Source organism: Anastrepha ludens, chromosome 2, assembly GCF_028408465.1.
Source record: "Anastrepha ludens isolate Willacy chromosome 2, idAnaLude1.1, whole genome shotgun sequence".
In the NCBI taxonomy this organism is placed as follows: domain Eukaryota; kingdom Metazoa; phylum Arthropoda; class Insecta; order Diptera; family Tephritidae; genus Anastrepha; species Anastrepha ludens.
The window spans coordinates 177,726,869-177,748,466 of NC_071498.1; the positions used below are offsets into that span (position 1 = coordinate 177,726,869).

Below are 21,598 nucleotides of genomic sequence, written 5' to 3' on the forward strand. Positions count from 1 at the left end.
TATATGCAACTTGAAGCAAAATAGATATAAATGAAAAGTTAAATTTATCATAAAATCTTTGTTTTTTGTAAAACAACATCTTTCATAAAAAATGAAAACAAAAAATGTTCGGAGAATGACATATTTTAATTGTATTTATTGCACTAAAACTAAATAAATATTTTTTTAAATATTAAATAGCACAAATTTCGAGTTGGTTCCGCGCAACGAGGTTTCACTGTAACTATTTATACGCTATTGTGCCTAAGTATATATATTTTGCGTGTAAACGCATGCATGATTGCACCTATTAAAACGGTTTAAATTAAATTGCATGCGTGTCCGGTGCGTGTGTCGGCTTATTTATAACCTACAATTCGGAGCCAGGCTGTCGGTTCCCACTGAAATAACAATAAACACACAATACACGCTCGTAGATAGTAGCAGAGGAGTCAGATGGCTCTGTTGTGTGACACCCATGCTTCAGCGTGTGTGGGTGTGGGCACGCCAAGCTCTGTGTGTTAGAGCGCATGGAAGGAAATCGACAAAACAAAGAATTAAATCAACAACTTGTTGAAGCTCCGTATTTTCCATTGATAACTAATACGTATACACACATACTTTCATATGCTTCGTTGTATATTTTGAGTAGACATAGCCATGCACAGACACAAATGTAAACAGAGTCTTATCCGAAATGATTAAGGTGATGGCCGACAAACAAATTTGGTAGACGCTTTAAACGCAAAAGAAGAAAATGAAATAAGCAATTTAAAGCTTTCAAGTTCAGTCAATTTCAGCGTTTGAGTATAAGGAAATTTCGCAAATCTGAATACATGGAAATGCTTCTTTCGGTGCGATTCGCGCGCGTAAATGCTTTTCACAGTGATTTGCGCATATCGATTGGAAATTCTTGGCAACTGTAATGGGTTATGAATATAGATAAAAAATAGACTGCAGCTTTTCGTATTATGTGCCAAATTTAGTGCTTACGTAATACTTCTTATAGTATATGTATTTTCATCATTTAAATCTGCAAAAAAAAACTCAACTTCTTTCGTAAAGCGGAGAGTTAACTTAGAGTAAGTATGGTGTCCAAAAGTAGACCAAACTAAGACTCAGACAGCACTTAGCAAGGTACACAGAGTAGACTGTCTGCGCGTAACGGGAGCAATGCCAACCTGTCCCACAGCGGCTTTAGGAATGGTCACTGAACTCATTCCACTCTATCTTGTAGCCAAAGGGCCGGCAGGTAGTGCAACTCAAAGGCTTCCTAATCTATTCCATCTCGAAGAAGGCAATCTTACAGGACATGTGAGAATTCTCGGTTTAATTCTGAACTCTCCGTGCCTGACAGTCCACGACAAGATGGAAAGGAAACTAGTATTCTCCAAGAAACTCAAAGTGGTCATTAGTGACCACTCAGCGTGGAGAAACAATGACATATCCTTAAAACAACGCGTATAGGTATGGTTTACTGATGGGTCGAAAATGGAAGACGGTGGTGCCGGGGCTGGAATTATCAGACCACATTTCAAAAAAGCAATTGCAATGGGAAAACCACTTCCATTTTCCAGGCGGAGGTCCACGCCTTAGAGCTGTGTACCGGAGAATGTCTACGGAGAGACACGCGCGGTGCCAATATTAATATTCTCTCTGACATTCAAGCAGCTCTAAAATCGCTGGATAGCTTCTCATTCCAATCAATGTTGGTCTGGGAATGCTTTAAAGTCTTCAAAACCCTAGCATCAAGAAACTCTGTTACCTTGATGTGGGTCCCGCGACATGAGGGGCACGAAGGGAATGAAATTGCGGGCACTTTAGCGAAAAAGGGGGCAAACAATCCCTTCATAGGTGCTGAACCTTTCTGCGGGGTAAATAACAGCTTCAAAAGTGCCTTTCTATGTGAGCAGGGACAACGAAGCCTAATCGATTACTGGAGAGCCCAATAGAGCATGCGAAAAGACTCACAGATCCAGAACGGATAAAGGCATAAGCAATCCTTAACCTAAGCAGAAAGGACATAAAATTTTACACTGAACTACTAACAGGACACTGTAAACTTAATTAAAACATGAAAAAGATAGGTGCGATAGAAAACAATTCCTGTAGACTCTGCAAAGAGGCACAAGAAACAGCGGAACATATTCTATGCGACTGCCCAACAGTGACACGGCGCAGACTAAATTACCTGAGAAATGGGGCTATAGATCCAAACCTCCTGGTAGAAATCAAGACTACAGCAATCTTAGCATTTATTAACAGCCTACAACTGTTTGAGTGGGCCACATGGCTGCACAACAGATCTCTTCAGGTCGCAGTGCACAAACAGCCAATCAAATAATAATAATAGGGAAAGAAACAGAAGAGATGTTCAGAAAGTCTTAGAAAAAGTATGCAGCTGCTATAGAAATACTGATTATCGAACGAAGTAGTTTATTAATAAAAAAATTATACAAACAAAAACCTCATGAGCTGCTCATATAAGATCTAATGGCACCTTTATTTGTCTACTCATCACGATTATCACCATCTATTAGCATTACAGCCCGGAGTGGGCTTTAGTTGTCTCAGCTATCTTGCTGCATGCAACACAATCCAGCGCTAGAAATTTCCAGTTTTTGCCGCCTAACTTTATTAGGTTCTCGCTGACTTTATGCGGTCAAGTTGGTTTTGGTCTGCCACGGGGTCTTGAGCGTAAAGGATTGAAGTTCAGCAGAAGTTTTTGTGGCCTACCGTCATTCATGAGGATAATGTGACCTGCCCATCTGATGCGTTGTGGCTCGAAAAATCTTACAATATCTTCGCCATTGCAAAGACTTAGCAGCTTCTTATTGTGCCTGATTCTGTACTCGCCATCTTCTACGCGTATGCGATCCTCCTCGGCAAGATTCATATTCCAAATTTTTGCGCCGTAGGTCACGGGTCGAATGAGTGATTTATATATAACGAGTTTACATCTACGTGAGAGAGATCTTGATTTCAGGAGATTTATGTTGGCGTAGTATGCACGATTCACGGCCATTATCCTGTCAGATAAACAGTCTTGCATGCTATTGTTGTTCCTTATTAGTACGCCGAGATATGTAAATTTGGACACGCTCACAAAACTAAAGTCCTCGATGCCAATAACGCCAGACGCTTTCCTTTTCACTTTTGAGAGCCCAAAAAATAGGTTTTGTTTATGTTTATTGCCAGTGCTACCACTGGCTAAATCCTCCGTCTATGGTTATATCGTGAGAACGAATCTGTATTATAAATACCTCGATCTCGTGAAGTCTTTAATAGCATAATGCCAAACTAGCTTGAAGGTGGTTGTTGAAAGGGCATCACCTTGTCTTACACCGCTGTTGATATTAAATATCAGCGAGCAGCAATGTTTCTTGTTCAAAATTTCAAGAAATATTTTGATACGCGATCTTTCTTAACTGCATTCTTTTATGAATGGCTATTCAATGGCATCTCCCGCTTTTACTATAATTAAACCGTGTTCGGATTTTCAATGTTTTTTTTATTTTTTGCAGAGGTCTTAATAATTGAGTTAGATTAATTGGGGTCTTCTACATTTCTATTTCGCAATGAATTATTAGGAAAATATTGATCAAATGTTGCACTAACATGGAGATGGACTAAATAAACTAGCACTATTTACATCACCAAAAAAATGCCTTTTTTCACCGAATTAACCCTAATTCTCTGCCCTCAATACATTCATTCAAAGAGCCACCCGAGCGTATGAGTAACCACAACATGACACAAAACGATAGCCACTCATACTTGAAGATTTTCATGCAGTAACAGTTTTGATGGAATTAAGTAATTTTCTTTTTGTGTAACTGTACATATTTACACGCATATATATATATAAATGTATACATATCAGTATGTACATATATAAGCTGGGCTATTGACCCTACAGTGAAAACCCAAACTGAGTTATTAAGCAAATATTTAAGTTCATGAACTGGGATTTGATGAAGGAAATTATACTAGTTCGTAAGCGGTTGGACTTGTACTAGTTACGAATTAAACAATTAGAGTTATATGCATAGCAAGTATTATTTTATTATGCTTGTTGCTTTGTTGTTGTTATGTTTTTTATTATTGTAATATATGAAAAAAAATATATATATTTTTATGTGTGCCGTTGTACCTTTAATATTTTCAAATAACAACATGATATAATTTTTGAATGAGCTCGCTTTCATTCAGTTTTTTACTAAATAAAAATGGACGGAAGGCCAAATTCAAAGACTAATCAAATATCAGCGCAGATTTTAGTAAAAATTGTAAAGGGTTTTGCAATAACTGGTGTTTTTTTTGAATAGCCCGCTATTTCGGAAGATGTCACTTTTGAAGCTGTCAGTTTTTGATATTTGACAAGTAGAAACTACACCATTAATAAAAATGGAACGGCACACGCTCTAATTATTAAAATTCACTATAAAAATGGAGAAAATTTGGCAGAGACGGTTCGTAAAACTCGAACATTTTTGGCTCATCGTGAAGCATCTTGTCGGACCGCAATACAGAAATTGGTGAAAAAATTTGAGCTGTTGGGACAAGTTAGTAGTTAGTGATGAATAAAACCCGGGCACGTCGCTCAAGAACAGCCGAAAATGAAAATATTGCTGTTGTAGCCGAAAGTGTTGAAGAAAACCCAGGTTTGTCCATCTGTCCATTCCTCGTCATTCTTTGGAATTAGGCATTCCACAAGCGTCATTACACCGTATTTTGCATAAAGATTTGGGTCTTAACTCAAGCCGGCCGATCATCAACAATGTCGTGTCTTTGCTGATTCGGTCGTTGAAATGCGTGAAAATGATCCGTAATTCCATCGAAAAATCATCTTGAGTGATGAGACGCATTTCGACCTCGGTGGCTTCGTCAACAAGCAAAATTGTCGGATCTGAGGCTCAGAAAATCAGAGAGTTATGTTTGGTGCGGTTTATGGTCCGGCGGAGACATTGGACCTTACTTTTTCGAAAATGAAGTTGGAGCAACTGTTACGGTGAATGGATTGCGCTATCGAGAGATGGTTAACAAATTTTTATGGCCGGAATTAGATGGTATTGATTTGGACAACGTTAATTTTGAACAAAACGGCGCTACGTGCCACATAAGCAACGAAACCATTGATCTTTTACGGGAATAACACATCTTATTGGAAAACCCTTTATATTGAGAAGTTGTTAATTTTGGAATCAAACAAACTCATAGACAATGAGATTTATAACTTTTAAGATCAGACGGAGAGACGTAAAGTGTAGACGAGTTTTTTTTAAGACATTATCGTTACACAAAAGTGGTGTAATTCTTTTATACCAAATTTGAGTAGTTTTAGTTTATTTACCATTATAAGAGAAGCGTGCAATATAATTGACCGATTTCGCCCATTTTCAATTACCACACAGTGAAAAACGACTTGCATGGGTTAAGGCAAATTCAAAACAGAATTGGGCAAACTGAATATTCATGGATGAAACTTAAATATTTAATTTTCGGCGATTGGTTGCTTGCGTCGGTTCTGGTGTACTGCTGATATTCGACTAACTTCAACGAACTATTAAGCAGCCAGTTAAGATTTATGTTTGGGGCTGCTTCCCCAAAAATGATTTGGGCGTTTATTTGATGTAGTTTACAAATACAAATTTACATTATTACCGTAATCTAACAGATATACAGTATCTAATCTGGCCGTTTTTAGTGAATACTGCATTGATTCTTTCTCCGCTGGCTTCCAGGTCGACTGTATTTACACCGACTTTTCGAAAGCCTTCGACAAAGTTTCTCATAGAATCTTAGTTAAAAAATTAGCTAGTCTTGGCTTTCATTCTACATTTCTGCAATGGATAAACTCTTATTTGAGCAATAGACGCTGTGTTGTAACAATCGATGGTATTTCATCTACCTCCTTTGCTGCCATCTCAGGTGTTCCGCAAGGAAGTATCTTGGGACCGCTTTTATTTGCGTTATTTATTAATGACATCAAAAGTTGTTTCACATTTGCTAAATTTTTGCTTTATGCTGATGACCTTAAGATCTTCTCAGCGATCAAGACGCAAGAGGATGCCATTAGACTTCAAGCCGATATGAATAGGCTTTATTTCTGGTGCCAGAATTCACGACTTTCGCTGAACTTATCTAAGTGCTTCCAAATATCTTACTCTAAAACATCTAATATTTTGTGCACTAAGTACAGGATCTCGGCATGTATCCTGCAGTGTGTTAGTGAGTTTAAGGATCTTGGCGTCATCTTCGATAACAAATTCTCTTTTAATAACCATATAAATTATATTACTTCTAAATCTTTTTCGATGTTGGGCTTCATCAGACGAAACGCCACTAAGTTCTCTGATCCCTATACCATTAAGTTACTGTATACATCTTTTGTTAGATCCCATTTAGAATATGCTGCTTTTATTTGGAGACCTTGTAGTCAGCAAGCTATTAATAGAATCGAACGTGTGCAAAAAATATTTCTCAAATATGCCCTTCGATCCCTGAATTTTATTGATCCCATGCCATCATATTCTGCTCGTCTCATGCTTATAAGTCTCAAGTCCTTAGAGATTCGTAGGACTATACTGTGTCTGTCTTATACTCATAATATTATTACTGGAGTAATTGATTGTCCCTACTTGTTGGAAAGGATTCGATTTAATGTTCCCCAGCGATCTCTTAGGAACTTCTACCCTTATTATGGGGGAAACTTTAAAACTACGTATGCCAGCAATGCTCCCATTACTCGTGCTTTACGGGAATTAAATGCCGTTCATAATGATGTTCTTCTTGATTTCTCGCTTTCAAGAACAGCACTTTTAAATCTTTTGAATTCTATATTATAGTTAGTTAGTAGCTAGTATAGTTTTTAAATACATATAATATATTTGTAGCTTAATCTAAGCAACTTTTGTATCATAGTCTGTAAGGATTGTAATTCATAGACTTAAATAAATAAATAAATAAATAAATAATCTGCGAAGGTGTTGGGTAGAACTAGCCAATCTTGGATTTTACAAGAAGATCACGTTTCCAAGCATCGAAGCTGAATTTGTGTAGATTGACATCAGAAAAATGGGTTTGATGTGTTGAATTGGCCTTCGCAGTCACTCGATGAACATTTTTTTGCAATAGTTAAGTAAAAATTCATAGGAAAACAAATACGGTCGGTCAAAGAATTATCAAGGCAGATTCGGCTCATTTGGAGCCGATTACCTCCACAGCTTTCGCATAAATTACCACAAAGTAGAACTCGAAGTGTAGAAGGCATTATAGCTAATGTTGGCGACTATAACTAAATCGGCTCCTACCCTCACACTGAGTATTTTGGTGTTTACATATATGTCTACATTTGCTTCGATGCCTTTACGCTGTTACATATAACAGTTTTGAAAATAAAATCATATTATTCATCAATTTTTGTGTATTTTTTCACCTCATCCCAAATTGGTGAATTTTGATACAAATTGAACAAAAATTGTTTTTTTGCCTATTATGAACTCATTCATTAACACCGATACGTGGGCTAACTACTTAGCTCATTAAAAGATTCTATGCTATGTCAGAGGCAGATAATTGGCAATTCGTGGAACTTCGTCTTTGAAAAAAATATCAGCTGCTAAGGTTGAAAAATTATAAAAGACAAACAACTTCAGCTGCAAGGCGAACTAGTAATAAGGAACTTAGTTTAGAAGTAAGTAGTAGGTTACTTAAGGGATTATATACAGTATTTTTTCTATTTTTTTTTTCTTATTGTACATATATTTAAGAATACAGACAGAAAATTTAATATCGATCAGGTGAATATTTTCGAAGTTACAGGCAAATTTGAAAAGGCGTTTCAGAGTGCTTGAGAGTGCTTTCCAAACATTAAACGCGTTTTTCTCAAAATGGTGTTTTCAAAGTCGGTGACCAACATTACTTGAAAACGGCTAAACCGATTAGTCTCAAATTTTAACACGAGCTTCTTAAATATATTTTTTAGTAATTAATCGAAGATTTTTTCTCACCGATAAGTATTTGTTTTTTTTAGAAACAATTTGAGGCCAAAATTTTTGTCAACAATCGATTTTTTTGTTTTGTGAGAAACCGCCATTTTGTCAAAAAAATGTACTTTGCTTATTCCTTCGATTAATTACTAGATTTACCATTACTTTAACGAAATCTGTTTGGTTTTCTAATTGCAGAGGATCCAGTTCAGAAATAAAGTGGCCACCGCAAAATGTCTTTTTTTGGAGAAGAACTCCCGGAAATCAGCTGTATCTCCTCCCCAAATAAGTATTTTTGCTAATACTCGTACTAAGTCTTAAAATACAGTTAGAAGATAACATAACATGTGTACAAATTTTTAGATCAATAAGATTAAAAGTTTTCTCAGAAAAAATTCTGGAATATTCTTTTTTTTTGTCCTTCTAATTGTACATATATAACCCCTGAAGTAATTGGTGGGAATCGTTTGCAAAGAAGTATGCTGTTGAATTGGATTATTGGAATATTCATTTCCTTGCTGTTCAAGGGGTACACTTGGCAGATGAGTTGGGGTAGGCATTGTTTGGGATTATATAAATTATTTAGTGTTAAAATACATTTTCAATTGAGGTTTCTTTATGAAGTTTCATATAAGTAGTTACCTCACCATTGCATTTGCTTCCATACTGCCAAAAAATTTGTAAAGAAATGGTGCAGAGATGGCATTAACTAATAAAGGATCTTTCAAAAGACGCGCCTAGATGTTGGTTTAAAATAAAACATGTAAAAATTTTAATTATTTTAGGTTTCACTATTTTTATTCAAAATTCGTCTTCTTCTTAATTGACGCGATAACCGCTTACGCGATTTTGGCGGAGTTTAACAAAGCGCACCAGTCGTTCCTTTCTCGTTCTAACCGGCGCCAGTTGGACACACCAAGTGAAGCCAAGTCCTTCTCCACCTGATCTTTCCAACGCAGAGGAGGCCTTACTCTCCCTCTGCTACCACCAGCTGGTACCGCATAGAATACTTTCAGAGCCGGAGCGTTTGTAGCCATTTGGACGACATGACCCAGCCAGCGAAGCCGCTGAATCTTTATTCGCTGCGCTATGTCTGTAATGCTCATACAGCTTATAGTTCCATCGCCAGCGATATTCGCCGTTGCCAATGGGCAAAGGTCCAAAAATCTTACGCAGAATCTTTCTCTCAAACACTCGCTTCATCGGATGTTGTCATCGTCCAAGCTTCTGCGCCATACGTCAGGACAGGTATGATGAGAGTCTTGTAGAGTGTTAGTTTTGTTCGTCGAGAGAGGGCTTTACTGCTCATTTTCCTACTTAGTCCAAAGTAGCACTTCTTGGCAAGAGAGATTCTACGTTGGGTTTCAAGGCTGACATTGTTATCGATGTTAATGCTGGTTCCTAAATAAACGAACCTAAAACCTAAAAGACAACCTCGAAACTAACTGTCAACAGTGACTTGAGTGCCGATACGCGAGTGCGCCGACTGTTTCTTTGAAGACAGGAGGTACTTCGTTTTGTCCTCGTTCACCACCAGACCCATTCGCTTTGCCTCGTTATCCAGTTTGGAGAAGGCAGACCTAACAGCGTGGTTGTTAAGGCCGATGATGTCAATATCATCGGTATAGGCCAACAATTGTACGCTCTTATACAAAATGATTCAAACTACAGCTCTTAAAAATTACATAACAAATCCGCTAAATATTCAATTCATGAATGCCTAATTGCTATAATATGGTCAGCCTATTTGCTATCCTCGACAGAACCAGTTTCTTGAAATTTTTACACCAACCTGTGAATTGTCGACTCATTTGAACGATTATTTCCAATGAAAAATTACGTATTTTGCGGTATTTTGTTCTTAAAAGACAACGATTTTCATAATAAGTTTCAATAATTTTAACGCCTTGTTCTATCGTGTAAAATTGTATATCTATCTACTTGGCAATTGTCAAAGATGCCATAAAAAAGGTACCATCATTATTTACTGCCGGTATCACTTTTGAATGATCCTTTGGTAATATTTGCATCTCCATTCAAACTTCTCGCAATGCCGTACTACAATTCATCTCAATTCCTTGGCAGTGGTATACCTTGTAACTGTATTTTAAGTGCTTATATTGTTGCTATTGCTTGTATGAATGACTTTGTTCTGCCAATTTGTATGCATAAATCCAAGCACATAACAATTTTACCCTTCTAACATACATCTACAAGTAGAAGATATGAATATTTGCAAGACTATTAGTAAGAGTGTCCCTATTCGTGTCACATTCGCATATATGTATATGCGCTAAGAATGAGTTTGAGTGCATGATACAATCGCAGAGCATTTCCTTTCGCGGGCTATTCATATTTTTGTTCTTTATTACACTGCGCTTTTCCGAATTTCGAATTAGGGGGTCACATGCGCTATATACACTGCGTCAAGCAACTTATTGGCAAGTTTTGAAGATTTGTTCTTTTATTTAATTGTAATCATTTTTTATAAAAATATAGTTCGTTCTGTTACAAAAAACTATACAAATTTAAGATTCACATGCAAATTAAAAAAAAAAATTAACAAATTTTCACACTTTTCAATGAGAACTTTTAGAACAGTTTCGGGTATGCAGTTTTATGGCCCATTACATTTTAGTACAATAAAGTGATAATTTCTCATGGTTCAAAATTTTCCGTTGATTTTTTCATAATTTTTTTTTTGTTTTTTTGCCGGCGGTCCTCCATATAACGAATGGTCGAAATTTTTTGATATGGAAGAAAACATTCAACATAGTCAATGAAAAAATTGTCAAAAATCAACACAATAATTAAAATAAATTAAATAAATTACTATCGAGGTCGTGTAAGCTGTAAATCTTACGGTAATATAAAATCAGGCATCGTAGATAAAGAACTACCTTCTCCCCTTTGAACATAAGATTCTAAGAAGGATATTTGGACCAGTAAGGGAAGCTGATGGATCTTACAAAATCAGATACAACGATGAGATCGAACAGCTGATATCAGGTCAAACCATTGCGCGTTTCGCTTAAGCTCAGCGGCTGAGATGACTTGGACACCTACTCAGGATGGATGACAGCAGAATTACGAAAAATATCTTCAACTCTTTTATTATGGACAGTAAAAAGCGTGAAACATCTCCAGGAAGATGGGCAGACGATGTTGATGCAGATTTACGCCTTATAAATGCTAGGAGAAGCGTCGTAATGAGCCGAGTCGTATGGAGCGCGATTGTGAAGAAAGTACAGGCTCACCCCGAGTTGCTGTAATTGCTATGATGATGATGTTTATAGAATGGCGGAAGGAACTGACTTATTTGGAACTGTTTGAATACTTCACCCATAGTTTAGTGTAGTGTAACTTAGAATAGTGTCAGTTCACGGTAGACTTTGTTGACGTTTTTTGTCGTCGAAGCAACTGCGGAAATGAGGTCGCCGATAAGCTAACCAGAGAGGGTATCATGATGACCTTAAACGCGGTTTCTACCTCAGCGCCCAATAGAATTGATAAAAAATAGCATCTAACTCTACTATCTTCAGGTTATATACGTAGGACGTCCGGCTGGTGAAATTCTAAATATAATCTTCAGTGAACTATCGATTTATAAGGGAAATTCAGGCTTGATACTGCAAGGCCATAATTAATCATCTATCAAGACAAAAACCTGTTCCCTCTTAAAGAAAAATGCATCAAAAAACACACAAAAAGTAATAGAAAATGGATTTGGGGTATTTTTCTAGAGAAGCAACTAAACAAAAATTCCAAAAAAGATATTCACTTCTTAAATTTTTTTCTAATTAATTAAAACTCTAAAATTCCTAGAACCAAATTGTTAATTCACTTAAATTGCTAAACTAACTTCAAATTAAAAAAAAACACATCAAATAACCTTTGAATACAGGGGGGTACATCACAGTTCGGTTGATTGTTATTAGAAATCAAATGCTTTCAATAGGTTTACCAGGGATATTAGGCCTTTCGACGCGCCAAGCTTGCCAAATGGCAAATGGATGGAGCAACTGGTATAAATAATCATATTATATGTTAGCAGCACTGGTAAAGAATAGTCGTGTTATTTAGCTGTCAAAGTAGAAATATCGATAATGTGCTTGTCATCATGTTAAAATTATCTGTAAAACATACGGCGGCCGCCGTAGCGAATGGTTTGGTGCGTGACAACCATTCGCAGCACGTAGGTTCGAGTCTCCGTGCATGAAACCCCAAAATGAAAAACAAATTTTTTTCTAATAGCGGTCGCCCCTCGGCAGGCAATGGCAAACCTTCGAATGTATTTCTGCCATGAAAAGCTCCTCATAAAAAAAATATCTACGGTTCAGAGCCGGCTTAAAACTGTAAGTCCCGCCATTCGTGGAACAACATTAAGACGCACACGATAAATAGGAGCAAGAGCTCGGCCAAACTCTTGAAAGAAGTGTGCGCGCCAACATTTTTTTTTTTTAATATTTGAAAATAGTTGAGAAAAACAGCCCTTAATATATTTTACTGCCATGCCTATTTAGTGTGAAGGTACAAATCGCGCTCAGGTTCCCGGCCGTGTTCATATCTTGCTTCTGATATTGCAATTACCTACTTGAGTTTTTTTTAGTAAATCACAAATCTGGAACTATTACTTAATATACAGGGTGTAGCGTAAAAGTTAAGTCATAAGTTGCCCCATAGACAAACTGAAGCCTTTGCAAATGCAGGTGTCTAAACGATTTCAGCTTACATTTATTCTCGGCTATAAGTAAGCAGCAGGTGACGTTTTTGCATTCGATGCATCACAGTGTCGCATCAAGAAACTCTTCCCAGTAAAGGTGTCTATTTCCCAGTGGTTCCCAAATCGCAAGGCGCAATAAATTTATCAAAAGTTATTTTGTTTTCTTGCGCTTTCGCCTTGGCCACACAAACGTAACACATTCCCACCTACTAAGCAATCAACAAAACTGCAACTGGCAACATTGCACCAGAATTAGATTATCCTTCTTAAAAAACCGGAATCCAATCAACCTACTTAAAGCTCCCACAACTTATTTATAATTACATTCGAACCATCAGTGTTAAGATATAATCTCCTATTTTTACATTCTCATTACAACCAATAGCCCTGATTGCTAGCGCTGTAACTTAACTATTAAATTTTATAATTTATTATAAATTTAATGCAATAAATAAATAAATAATATTTAGTCGTATGACACTGATGTGCGCCAACAAGACTTATGAGCTAAAAGCTCAAATATATAAAGGAGTAAACGAGCTCACCCACCAGCTCAGGTAAAACTCACACAATGCTCGTTTCACCCACACTCGCTTTAGCTAACCAGCAAGACAGGTCATCCATAGTTATTCGCTTAATGAAAATTACGCCTATTTGTGTATTTGCCTCACTGTCTTCATTTTATCGATAGAAGGAAAAAAATTTAGACAATAATTGCAAAGATATAAAAAGGTGCCTCCTACCTAGCGAAATAAAGAGAACTTGTTTTCTCCGTATTCTGAAACCGAATAAAGTTTTGAAGAAAAAATTGTGGAAACCATATGCCTAATATGATTGATTTTTTTATTTTTTATTTAATAGTTTGTTAGTTTAATTTCTCTAAAACCCCTATTTCTACCATTACAATTGAAAAAAATCTCTATTTCTATAAATCTAACGGAAATGTCTCTTAAACATCATTTGCACCTCAGAAAATACTTTTTGTAGGGGTGTGAGGTGAAAATGTCTCAGCCTGCTAATCTTCATAAACAAATGTGTCACATTTCCCCTGCTAAAACCCTCATCAAATTCACTGCATTCAATTTGAAACAAAACTTTCCCATATAAGTATATGTACACCGATATGTACATACACATGTGTGTATGTGCGTTATACTATAGAGTCGACACAAACAAACCATTCACAAAAGCATCCGAAATCTCTTCATCGTTCTTGGCAAGGAGAATAGTTGAACTTCATATGCATTTATGTATTTGTGTAATCGCCCAAACGCTATAAAGTTCTGTTGAATAGCACTTACCTGTCGATAGGTGTCCTCAATGGTCGGTATATAAGTTTCGCGGAAGGTTCCCCTAATAAAACGTAAGACCAGCGAACTCTTTCCCACACCACCGGCACCAAACACAACAACACGATAGTCGTTGCTCTGTTCGGGCATGGCACGGGTCAATTGGTTCTTTTGTTCCGTATTTTTGGGGGCTTCCTTTCCTTTATCGGCCATCGTGACAGCTGTGGATGAATTTTAGTTTCGACTGCTGCTGTGAAATATCAATGGCGTTCACGGTGAAGGCGTTGAGGGGTTGAGGCGTTGTTCTGCAATAAGTTTGAAAGCCTTTGTGAAAGAAAAGCAAGTATCGCCCTCTTGTGCTTGCTTCCTTTCCGCCTTTGTTTTGTGTGTTCCTTTCGCCAAGTATCTGCTTTTGCACTTTTTAATAAATGATTAGATTTTTTTTTTTGTAATTTTGTTTTGTTTTGTTACTTTCAAGTTTTTTGTTTAACTGGCGTCACTAAGATTTACAACCTCGCATGCCATATTCGTGTTGGAAACAAACATTCTCTAGATAATTTATGTTGAAAAAAATGAGTTTACACAAAAACAAAAAATATACAATATATTTATTTGCTTATTATATTCTCTTCACTATCAATGCACGGGTGTAAGCTCGTCTGTGACTAGCGACGCCTGCAGATGCGCTTCACCTGCTGCGTGTTGTTTGATATTCCAGCGTAGTGAGCGCACTTACAAAGTGTTCGCATAATTTTCCTAATATATTTACTTGCACCGCTCACGCTGTATGTGATTGATTGTAATGCTTTCACTTTACACCATTTCAATTTTCAGTTAACCGTTCTCAATTCACGCTTACACTTAATGTTGCTGTGTAGCTGATGTGCGCTTCCTGTGTGTTCGGCCGTCACACTAATTCACTTCACCACTTCGGATCTACGCAAAATGTCAACATGCAAGAGGCGAAATGTGAGCACTTATATAAATAAGTGTGCGTGCGTATTAATTTATGTGTGTGTGTATGTGCAAGCCAGCACAGCCGGTTGACAGCTGTAAAACAGTGTGTTAGTGTGAGCGTGTGTTCGTGTATGCAGATGCGTGCGAACTGAAAATGTGTAGAGAGTGTGTGGGAGGATTCACTCAGCGAACAACTGCAATCGCAATCAGCAGGAGCACTAACAACCGAAGCAGCACCGTCTCGGCTACCGCCAATACTGTCACTGACACTGACACTTGGACCACCAACCCAGTCACGCCAACCCATATGCCAAATACCAAATGTGTTCACATGCACAGGCATACCGTAGGCCGTACTAATCATGTCTCAAGAGATTTTACAATATTTTGCTATTGGATTACATTTCCATTGTGGTGGTAAATTACGCAAAATTTTACCAAGTATATATGGGGTATGTGCTTGTATGTATGTATGTATGTATATTTATGAGAAAATGCAAATTGTACTAAGTTTCCTTAAATATTTCACATGTTTTAATAAATTTGCGTCAAACTCAAAATTGGCCAGCAGCAGTTGATTATTAAGTTAAGTATTACTACAATAGTAACATAAGTTTATTTATGTATATATTAGTCCCTGAAAGTAATCAAATCAAATTTCATATATGTATTTAAGTTTGGTAAAACATTAGCTGATTTCGACTGGTCTTTCCCCCAGCTCGCTTAAGGTCGGCTCTGTTCACTGAACGAAAAATTTCCATAGCAAAGCAGCACCATTTTAAGCGAGCAGATTCGTTACTTGCTGCCTTGCCCGTTTGACGAAAAGTTTGCATGTGAAAGCAACAACAAAGTTAACGAGGAAGATTCGCTGTTAGCGAGTGTGGTTATACCTCATAAAACTGGTATAATTCACTATTGTCAATGCTGCGAAATATAATCTCATGGCATTAGGTAAGATTTATTAGACCGCGTTCATACAGAACAAATGTTGTTGCTTTAGCTTTACGAATTCTCCGCATTGCCAACTGTCAACGAAAAATTCAGTGCTGCCAAATACATATACAACATGCGAATTGTTGTTTTATTCGCTTGCCACTAAATAGTTGGAGAATCAAGAGTAGATATTACCAGACTTAATACAATTTATTTATATTTGTCTATTAACTATGGCCAACCTTTTAATATTTCGAAGGCAGAAAAAACTAACTTGCACCACTTACAAAATATACGATTTTATTCACTGAAAATTTTTATCCCGCTTTTCAGTTTGAACTATCAATATTTTGTTTTTAGATTGATAGCTAAAATAACATCTTTCATGTATCAGAATTTTAATTCACGGTTGGCCATTTACAAAATAGGTAACTTTTTGCCTGAACATCGCTGAGAAGTATTAGAAAGATTCCAAGGGTGATAGATTACTAGGTTTGGTCAATAACTATGGTGAAAAACAAAATTGTGAGGGGCTGCTATGCTACGGACGTGATTCGCTAGCCGAATTCCGCACGTTCATTTCACTCGTATTAACACCCACGTCCAGTCCAAGGGTGATAGATACCAGGTTTGTTCGATAGGTATGGTGAAAAACAAATTGTTGAGGGGAACTTTGGATTCTACGTCATTCGTTTTGTGTTTCATAAAATTTAGCATTAACTTCGTAAAACACAACACAAATTCGCTCAGAGCCGAATAACGGTCTGCTAGGTAGTACACCTCTAAAAATCTTTTCACCATGCGTCCAATCAGTTGTTGTTCACATAACAACGAAGAAATATGAGTGGTGATTGGACGAGTATGTGAAATTATCGTCCAGATTTCAGTGTTTGTGTTGCCATTAGTTTGTAGGTTTTATTTAGCAATTCAGTCATCGAACTCAGAGGATTTATAGAGAAAAAAGCAGACAAATTTTCACCACAGCCTATGGTACGTTTCACGAGTAGAGGTGTGTCATAAAAAGAGGTAACAATTATTGGTAATAAAATTCGCCGGTTAAAAAGTTTCTGATAGCGTGCACAGTCAAGTAAATTCAGTAAAAAATGTTAAACGTCGAAAACTGTATTTGAAAAGTTACAAATGGCATTCCATTGCGAAAATATTGAGCAAGGTTTGCCATTTCCTAAAGCTTCATTTAACGCTAGCTTGAAAATTATTAAAAAATATTCTTCTTCTCTTAACGAAGTTCAATTTTCGATTTAGCGACTATATCAACAAGCAAAATTGCAATTAGGGAAAACAATCCACAAACGTTTGACCACAAGCGTTAGTGCAACCATAAAAATTGACCGTTTATGATGTAAATGATGAGGTTTGTGGCAAAGCAGCACTACCGTTAGCGTCAATTATTCTCGACAATGAATGATGCCAATCGACTTTCTAGGCACAAAACTTGCCAATATCAATTTAACCGAGTTGCGTTTCTAACCATGGTGAAACGATTTTTAGAGGGTTCTTTTAACAAACCGTTATTAGGCTCTGAGCGAATTGGACAGATCAGCTAATGGGCTGACGCCACTTAGGGGGGAAAAAACTAAGATTGTGGTGGTGATATACGAAAAAAATCAACCAATGACGCTTCGTTGCCGTGGCTGATTGGACGAGTATGTGAGCACATGTGAAATAATTGTACAGATTTCGGCTAGCGAATCACCTCCGTGGAGTAGCAGCCAAAGTTCCCCTCATAGTTTTCTTTTTCTCCATAGTTAAACGGTAAAACTTGTAAATCTGTCATCCTTGGTTTTAATAACCTGGCTCTACATGCCATTCGGGCGGTACGAAGTTGTGAAGGAGAAATTTGAGGACCCGAACATCTCACAGCGAACATTTATCAATGGGTACTACGATCAAGCGACTTCACACCTTTCTATTATTTTCTCTGGAGCAACGTAAAGTCCTCAGTATCCGCTAAAAATCCAACCATTTTGAAAGAGCTTTAGGTTAACTTTCGAGGCGCTATGCCGGAATAAAATCGAGCCATTAAAACTTGGACCAACTGTATATAAAATAGCGGGAATATAGCTTTAAAATTAAGCAAGAATCGAAGGGAAACAGTGGTGTGGGATGATTTTTTATTTAAATATAAAGGGTTTTCCAATAAGAGGTGTTATTTTGATATTTAAAGAAAAACGCTATTTTTTAATATAAATTATTGGAAATCATTTCATTACAAAGAGGAAGGTATGTCGTTCATAGTGGAAAATAACATCGTTAATAGTGGTAACAAATGACCACCACGACCACACTTACAGGACAATATCCTTTTCATGAAAATTTCCATAACCGAATTGCAAAATGGCTGCCCTATGTCCTCGATAGCCTCACTAATTCTATCTTTGAGGTCTTGAATCGACCCTGGGCTGTTGGCGTAGACCTTCTCTTTCATGTGGCCCTAAAAAACAAAGTCACAAGGTGTTAAATCAGAAGATCTCGGTGGCTAATTGTGATCACCTCTTCGAGAGATAACACGGTGCGGAAACTTTTCCCGTAAAAGATCAATGGCTTCGTTGCTTGTAGGGCACGTAGCGCCGTCTTGTTGAATATAAACGTTGTCCAGATCAATACCATCCAATTCTGGCCCTAAAAAATTGTTAATCCTCTCTCCTCCCAGTCTACTGCCTCGTTGAAGGCGGCTACCTCTGCCTGAAACACACTACACGCTGATGACTACAGCAAGCGCGAATGTAAGATTTCTAGACAAAAAAAAAAATATTCCTGAATGCTCAACTTCGAACCATCTGTTAATAGGTTCAGAAAACCTTGACTTTCTGATGGCAGATGTTACTGGTATACTTCGCACCTACACTCTTAAAGCAAGAGCTATCATTCCTCGAATTTTTCGAAGTTTATCGCCTGCTTTAGTCATTGTGGTTCGGAATAATTGATCACAACTTTTTGCTTTACCTAACATTTGCAATTAAATTTGATTTAAAATCAAAAAATAACTCCAAATGTTTATTACCTCTTCTGTAAAAGCTACCCCAATTTACGGTATTTAGTAAACATTGCTTCATTCTATCTCCCTTTTTCACTCTGATTGCTAACAAGTTGACAGTTGAATTGTGGGTGCCATTAGGTGGTACCACACCACCTTCTTTTGTGGTAGATAACTTTTGTTGTTGCACTTATGTGGGTGTAAAATATTAAATCCCTACACGTTCCCCTCGCATTTGCCAACACACTCGATATGCAAAGTGGCATTAATCGTGGGTTAAGGTTGGCTCCTCTCACGCACAACGTTTAACACAGTATACATGTGTTTATTTTCATGTGTATTTGTTGGATGAGTGGGGTGTTGGTTAGTGTTGTTGAAGAGTATACAAACGTAAATACTCATATGGTGGGATATTGTGGTAGTCCAGGATGCGCGGCAAGGCAGTGTGGGAATTAAGTAGGGTTTGGCCACTGAGGTAGCTGTTTAGGAGTTATTAATTACACGCAAACGTGTGGCCATTGGCGATGAAGAAATGCAGCCAAATGTCACACGCCGCAAAGCACACAAAAGCCGGAGAGCAATCTCTACAACTACAAACTACACTTGCACAGAACATTAGTTACACGCGTACCCTTGAGGTTGGCGTGACACAGAGGTAGAGTTGAAGGTGATTGAGCAATCGGCGCCCAATGCACTTTTCCCACATATTGTGCCCACCTTCTATGCAAGTAAGCAATGAATGTTGTTTGCTCGGTCGTTGTGTTGCAGAGCGGGCGTGTTTGTTAAGGTGTATGTGTGCGTGTATGGTTGAAGGTGTTTGGATGAGTTGCTTTAGCAAGTAGAGAAAATTGAAAAAAAGAACGATTTTTTTTAGAATCCCAAAATTATACACTTATAAAAGTTCGGCTAGTGTTCAAAAGAAAATTGAAACATATTTGTTACACCGCAAGTTCGAAACTTGAGGATTACCACTGGCGGACGTACGCCTAAAAGTTATCTCGTATATTTTTTCTTTTGTCGATTTGTTCGTTGGTTCCGCGATTCACAACCGACACACGGCGAAAAATTCGTTGTTCGCAATTCGTTTGGGCCACATTCCAGAAGTTGAACGCTTTGATGTTCTCGGCAATTATAAGGGGGAAAAAAATTCGTTGTTTCGATAATGGTTTTCGTTAGAGAAGAAGTTAAAAACAATAGATTTTTAATTTCAACAACGACGACATCTACGACGATGAGGAAAAGTACAACACACACGAAACGCGCACGAAACGGGAAGAATAAGCAAAGAATTGCATTCTCTGTTTGACACATTTAGTGGTTTGTTTTTAGGCGCGGAGCAATAGAAAATTTCCCCCTTGACAAGTGTGCGAATCTGTTATACAAGTGAAGAAATCAGTTGATGGCATTGCCAGCAATAAATTATTTCACTTGTTTCAAAACTTTTTCTTGATTAACTGAAATTTGTTTTTTTTCTTAATTTTTCCAGTTATTAAGCAAAATAAGTAAAAATGCTGGTAGTAATCATGCAATTTATCTACCGCATTACTAAACCGCCGAAGCTGAATGGGTTGGTTTGCGACTACCATTCGGAATTCACACAGAGAACGTAGGTTCGAATCTCGGTGACACCAAAATTAAGAAAAACATTTTTCTAATAGCGGTCGCCCCTCGGCAGGCAGTGGCAAACCTCCGAGTGTATTTCTGCCATGAAAAAGCTCCCAACGCTGAACTATTGAGCACAGAAATAATTGGATAGATGAATTGGGTGTCTTTTTAGCTGTCGATAAATATGATTTGACAGCTGAGAATGGCAGACTGTGCTAACATTTCTGTTCAGTAAGGTTTAACGCCAGAACAACGCTTGCAAATTGTGGGAACTTCCAAACAACGCTTCCAACCCCCAACTTCACCGGGCAGCTTTACAGCCCGGGGTGAACTTTAGCTTCGTTCATGATTCATTTCCAGGCATTTTGATCCTCGGTAACAGTTCTCCTGTCTCGAACACCCAGTGTCCTCAAGTCCCCATGTTAGTCCTGGAAGTCCTCGTGCTTTAGACGCTACGGGGTGTACGACACGATTGATTTCTGGGAGTGGGCATCTCTCATGCGCGTAGTATAGCCCAACCATCGCAGTTGGACTTAGCCATTACCTATCTGCTGGAATTCTTTATTGTAGCGTATCCCACCTTGTTCCGGTTTTGGACTTTAGTAGCAATTGCAGTTGTGTGCGCTGAGAAGGAGAGCCACCTATCGAAGGTAACTCCAAAAATGTTGGGGGCGTTTACTGTCGGTATTGGTGTGTCGTCGACTTTAACCTTAAACTGTAGTTTGACCTCATTGGTCTAGGTGGTAAAGCGGGTTGCTGTGGATTTAGTGGATTAGAGTCAGAGATTCGAGAGAAGGACTGGTGAGGTAATTGTTTTCTCTGACGCACAGGTCGTCGATGTTACTGCCCGACCCTATTATCGCATAATCGTCAGCATAGGAGACCAGGGAGACTCCCTCTGGTGGCTGAGGCGGCTTCGATGTGTTAAATTGAAAAGCAAGGGTGACAGCACATCACCCTATAAAACACCTTGCTTTATACTCCTGTATTTTGACTTTTGGTCTCGGAATATGACTGACGAGAACCGACCACTCAAATAATGCGCGAACCTTCTCCTGAGCCCCGGCGGGAGTGTCGACTGTATAATATCATCTAGTAGCGTGGAGTGGCTGACTGTATCGAAACC

At 37.9% G+C, this 21,598-nt stretch overlaps 1 protein-coding gene across 4 annotated transcripts in view; it reads right to left on the reverse strand.

Moving 5' to 3' along the window:
• LOC128855932 (GTP-binding protein Di-Ras2) overlaps nt 1-20,153 on the reverse strand; it is a 32,598-nt gene extending 12,445 nt beyond the window's left edge. Inside the window, exons 1-3 of one of the 4 annotated variants that reach the window (XM_054091186.1) lie at nt 19,852-20,153; nt 14,842-14,918; nt 13,995-14,531 (exon numbers count right to left, since the gene is read on the reverse strand). In XM_054091186.1, the coding sequence (XP_053947161.1) occupies nt 13,995-14,195 (201 nt within the window). In that variant the 5' untranslated portion in view covers nt 14,196-14,531; nt 14,842-14,918; nt 19,852-20,153. Of the gene's footprint in view, nt 1-13,994; nt 14,532-14,841; nt 14,919-19,836 lie in introns of all 4 variants that reach the window. The other 3 variants (XM_054091185.1, XM_054091184.1, XM_054091183.1) reach the window with 3 other exon arrangements.
• Between the last annotated feature and the right edge of the window lie 1,445 nt (nt 20,154-21,598).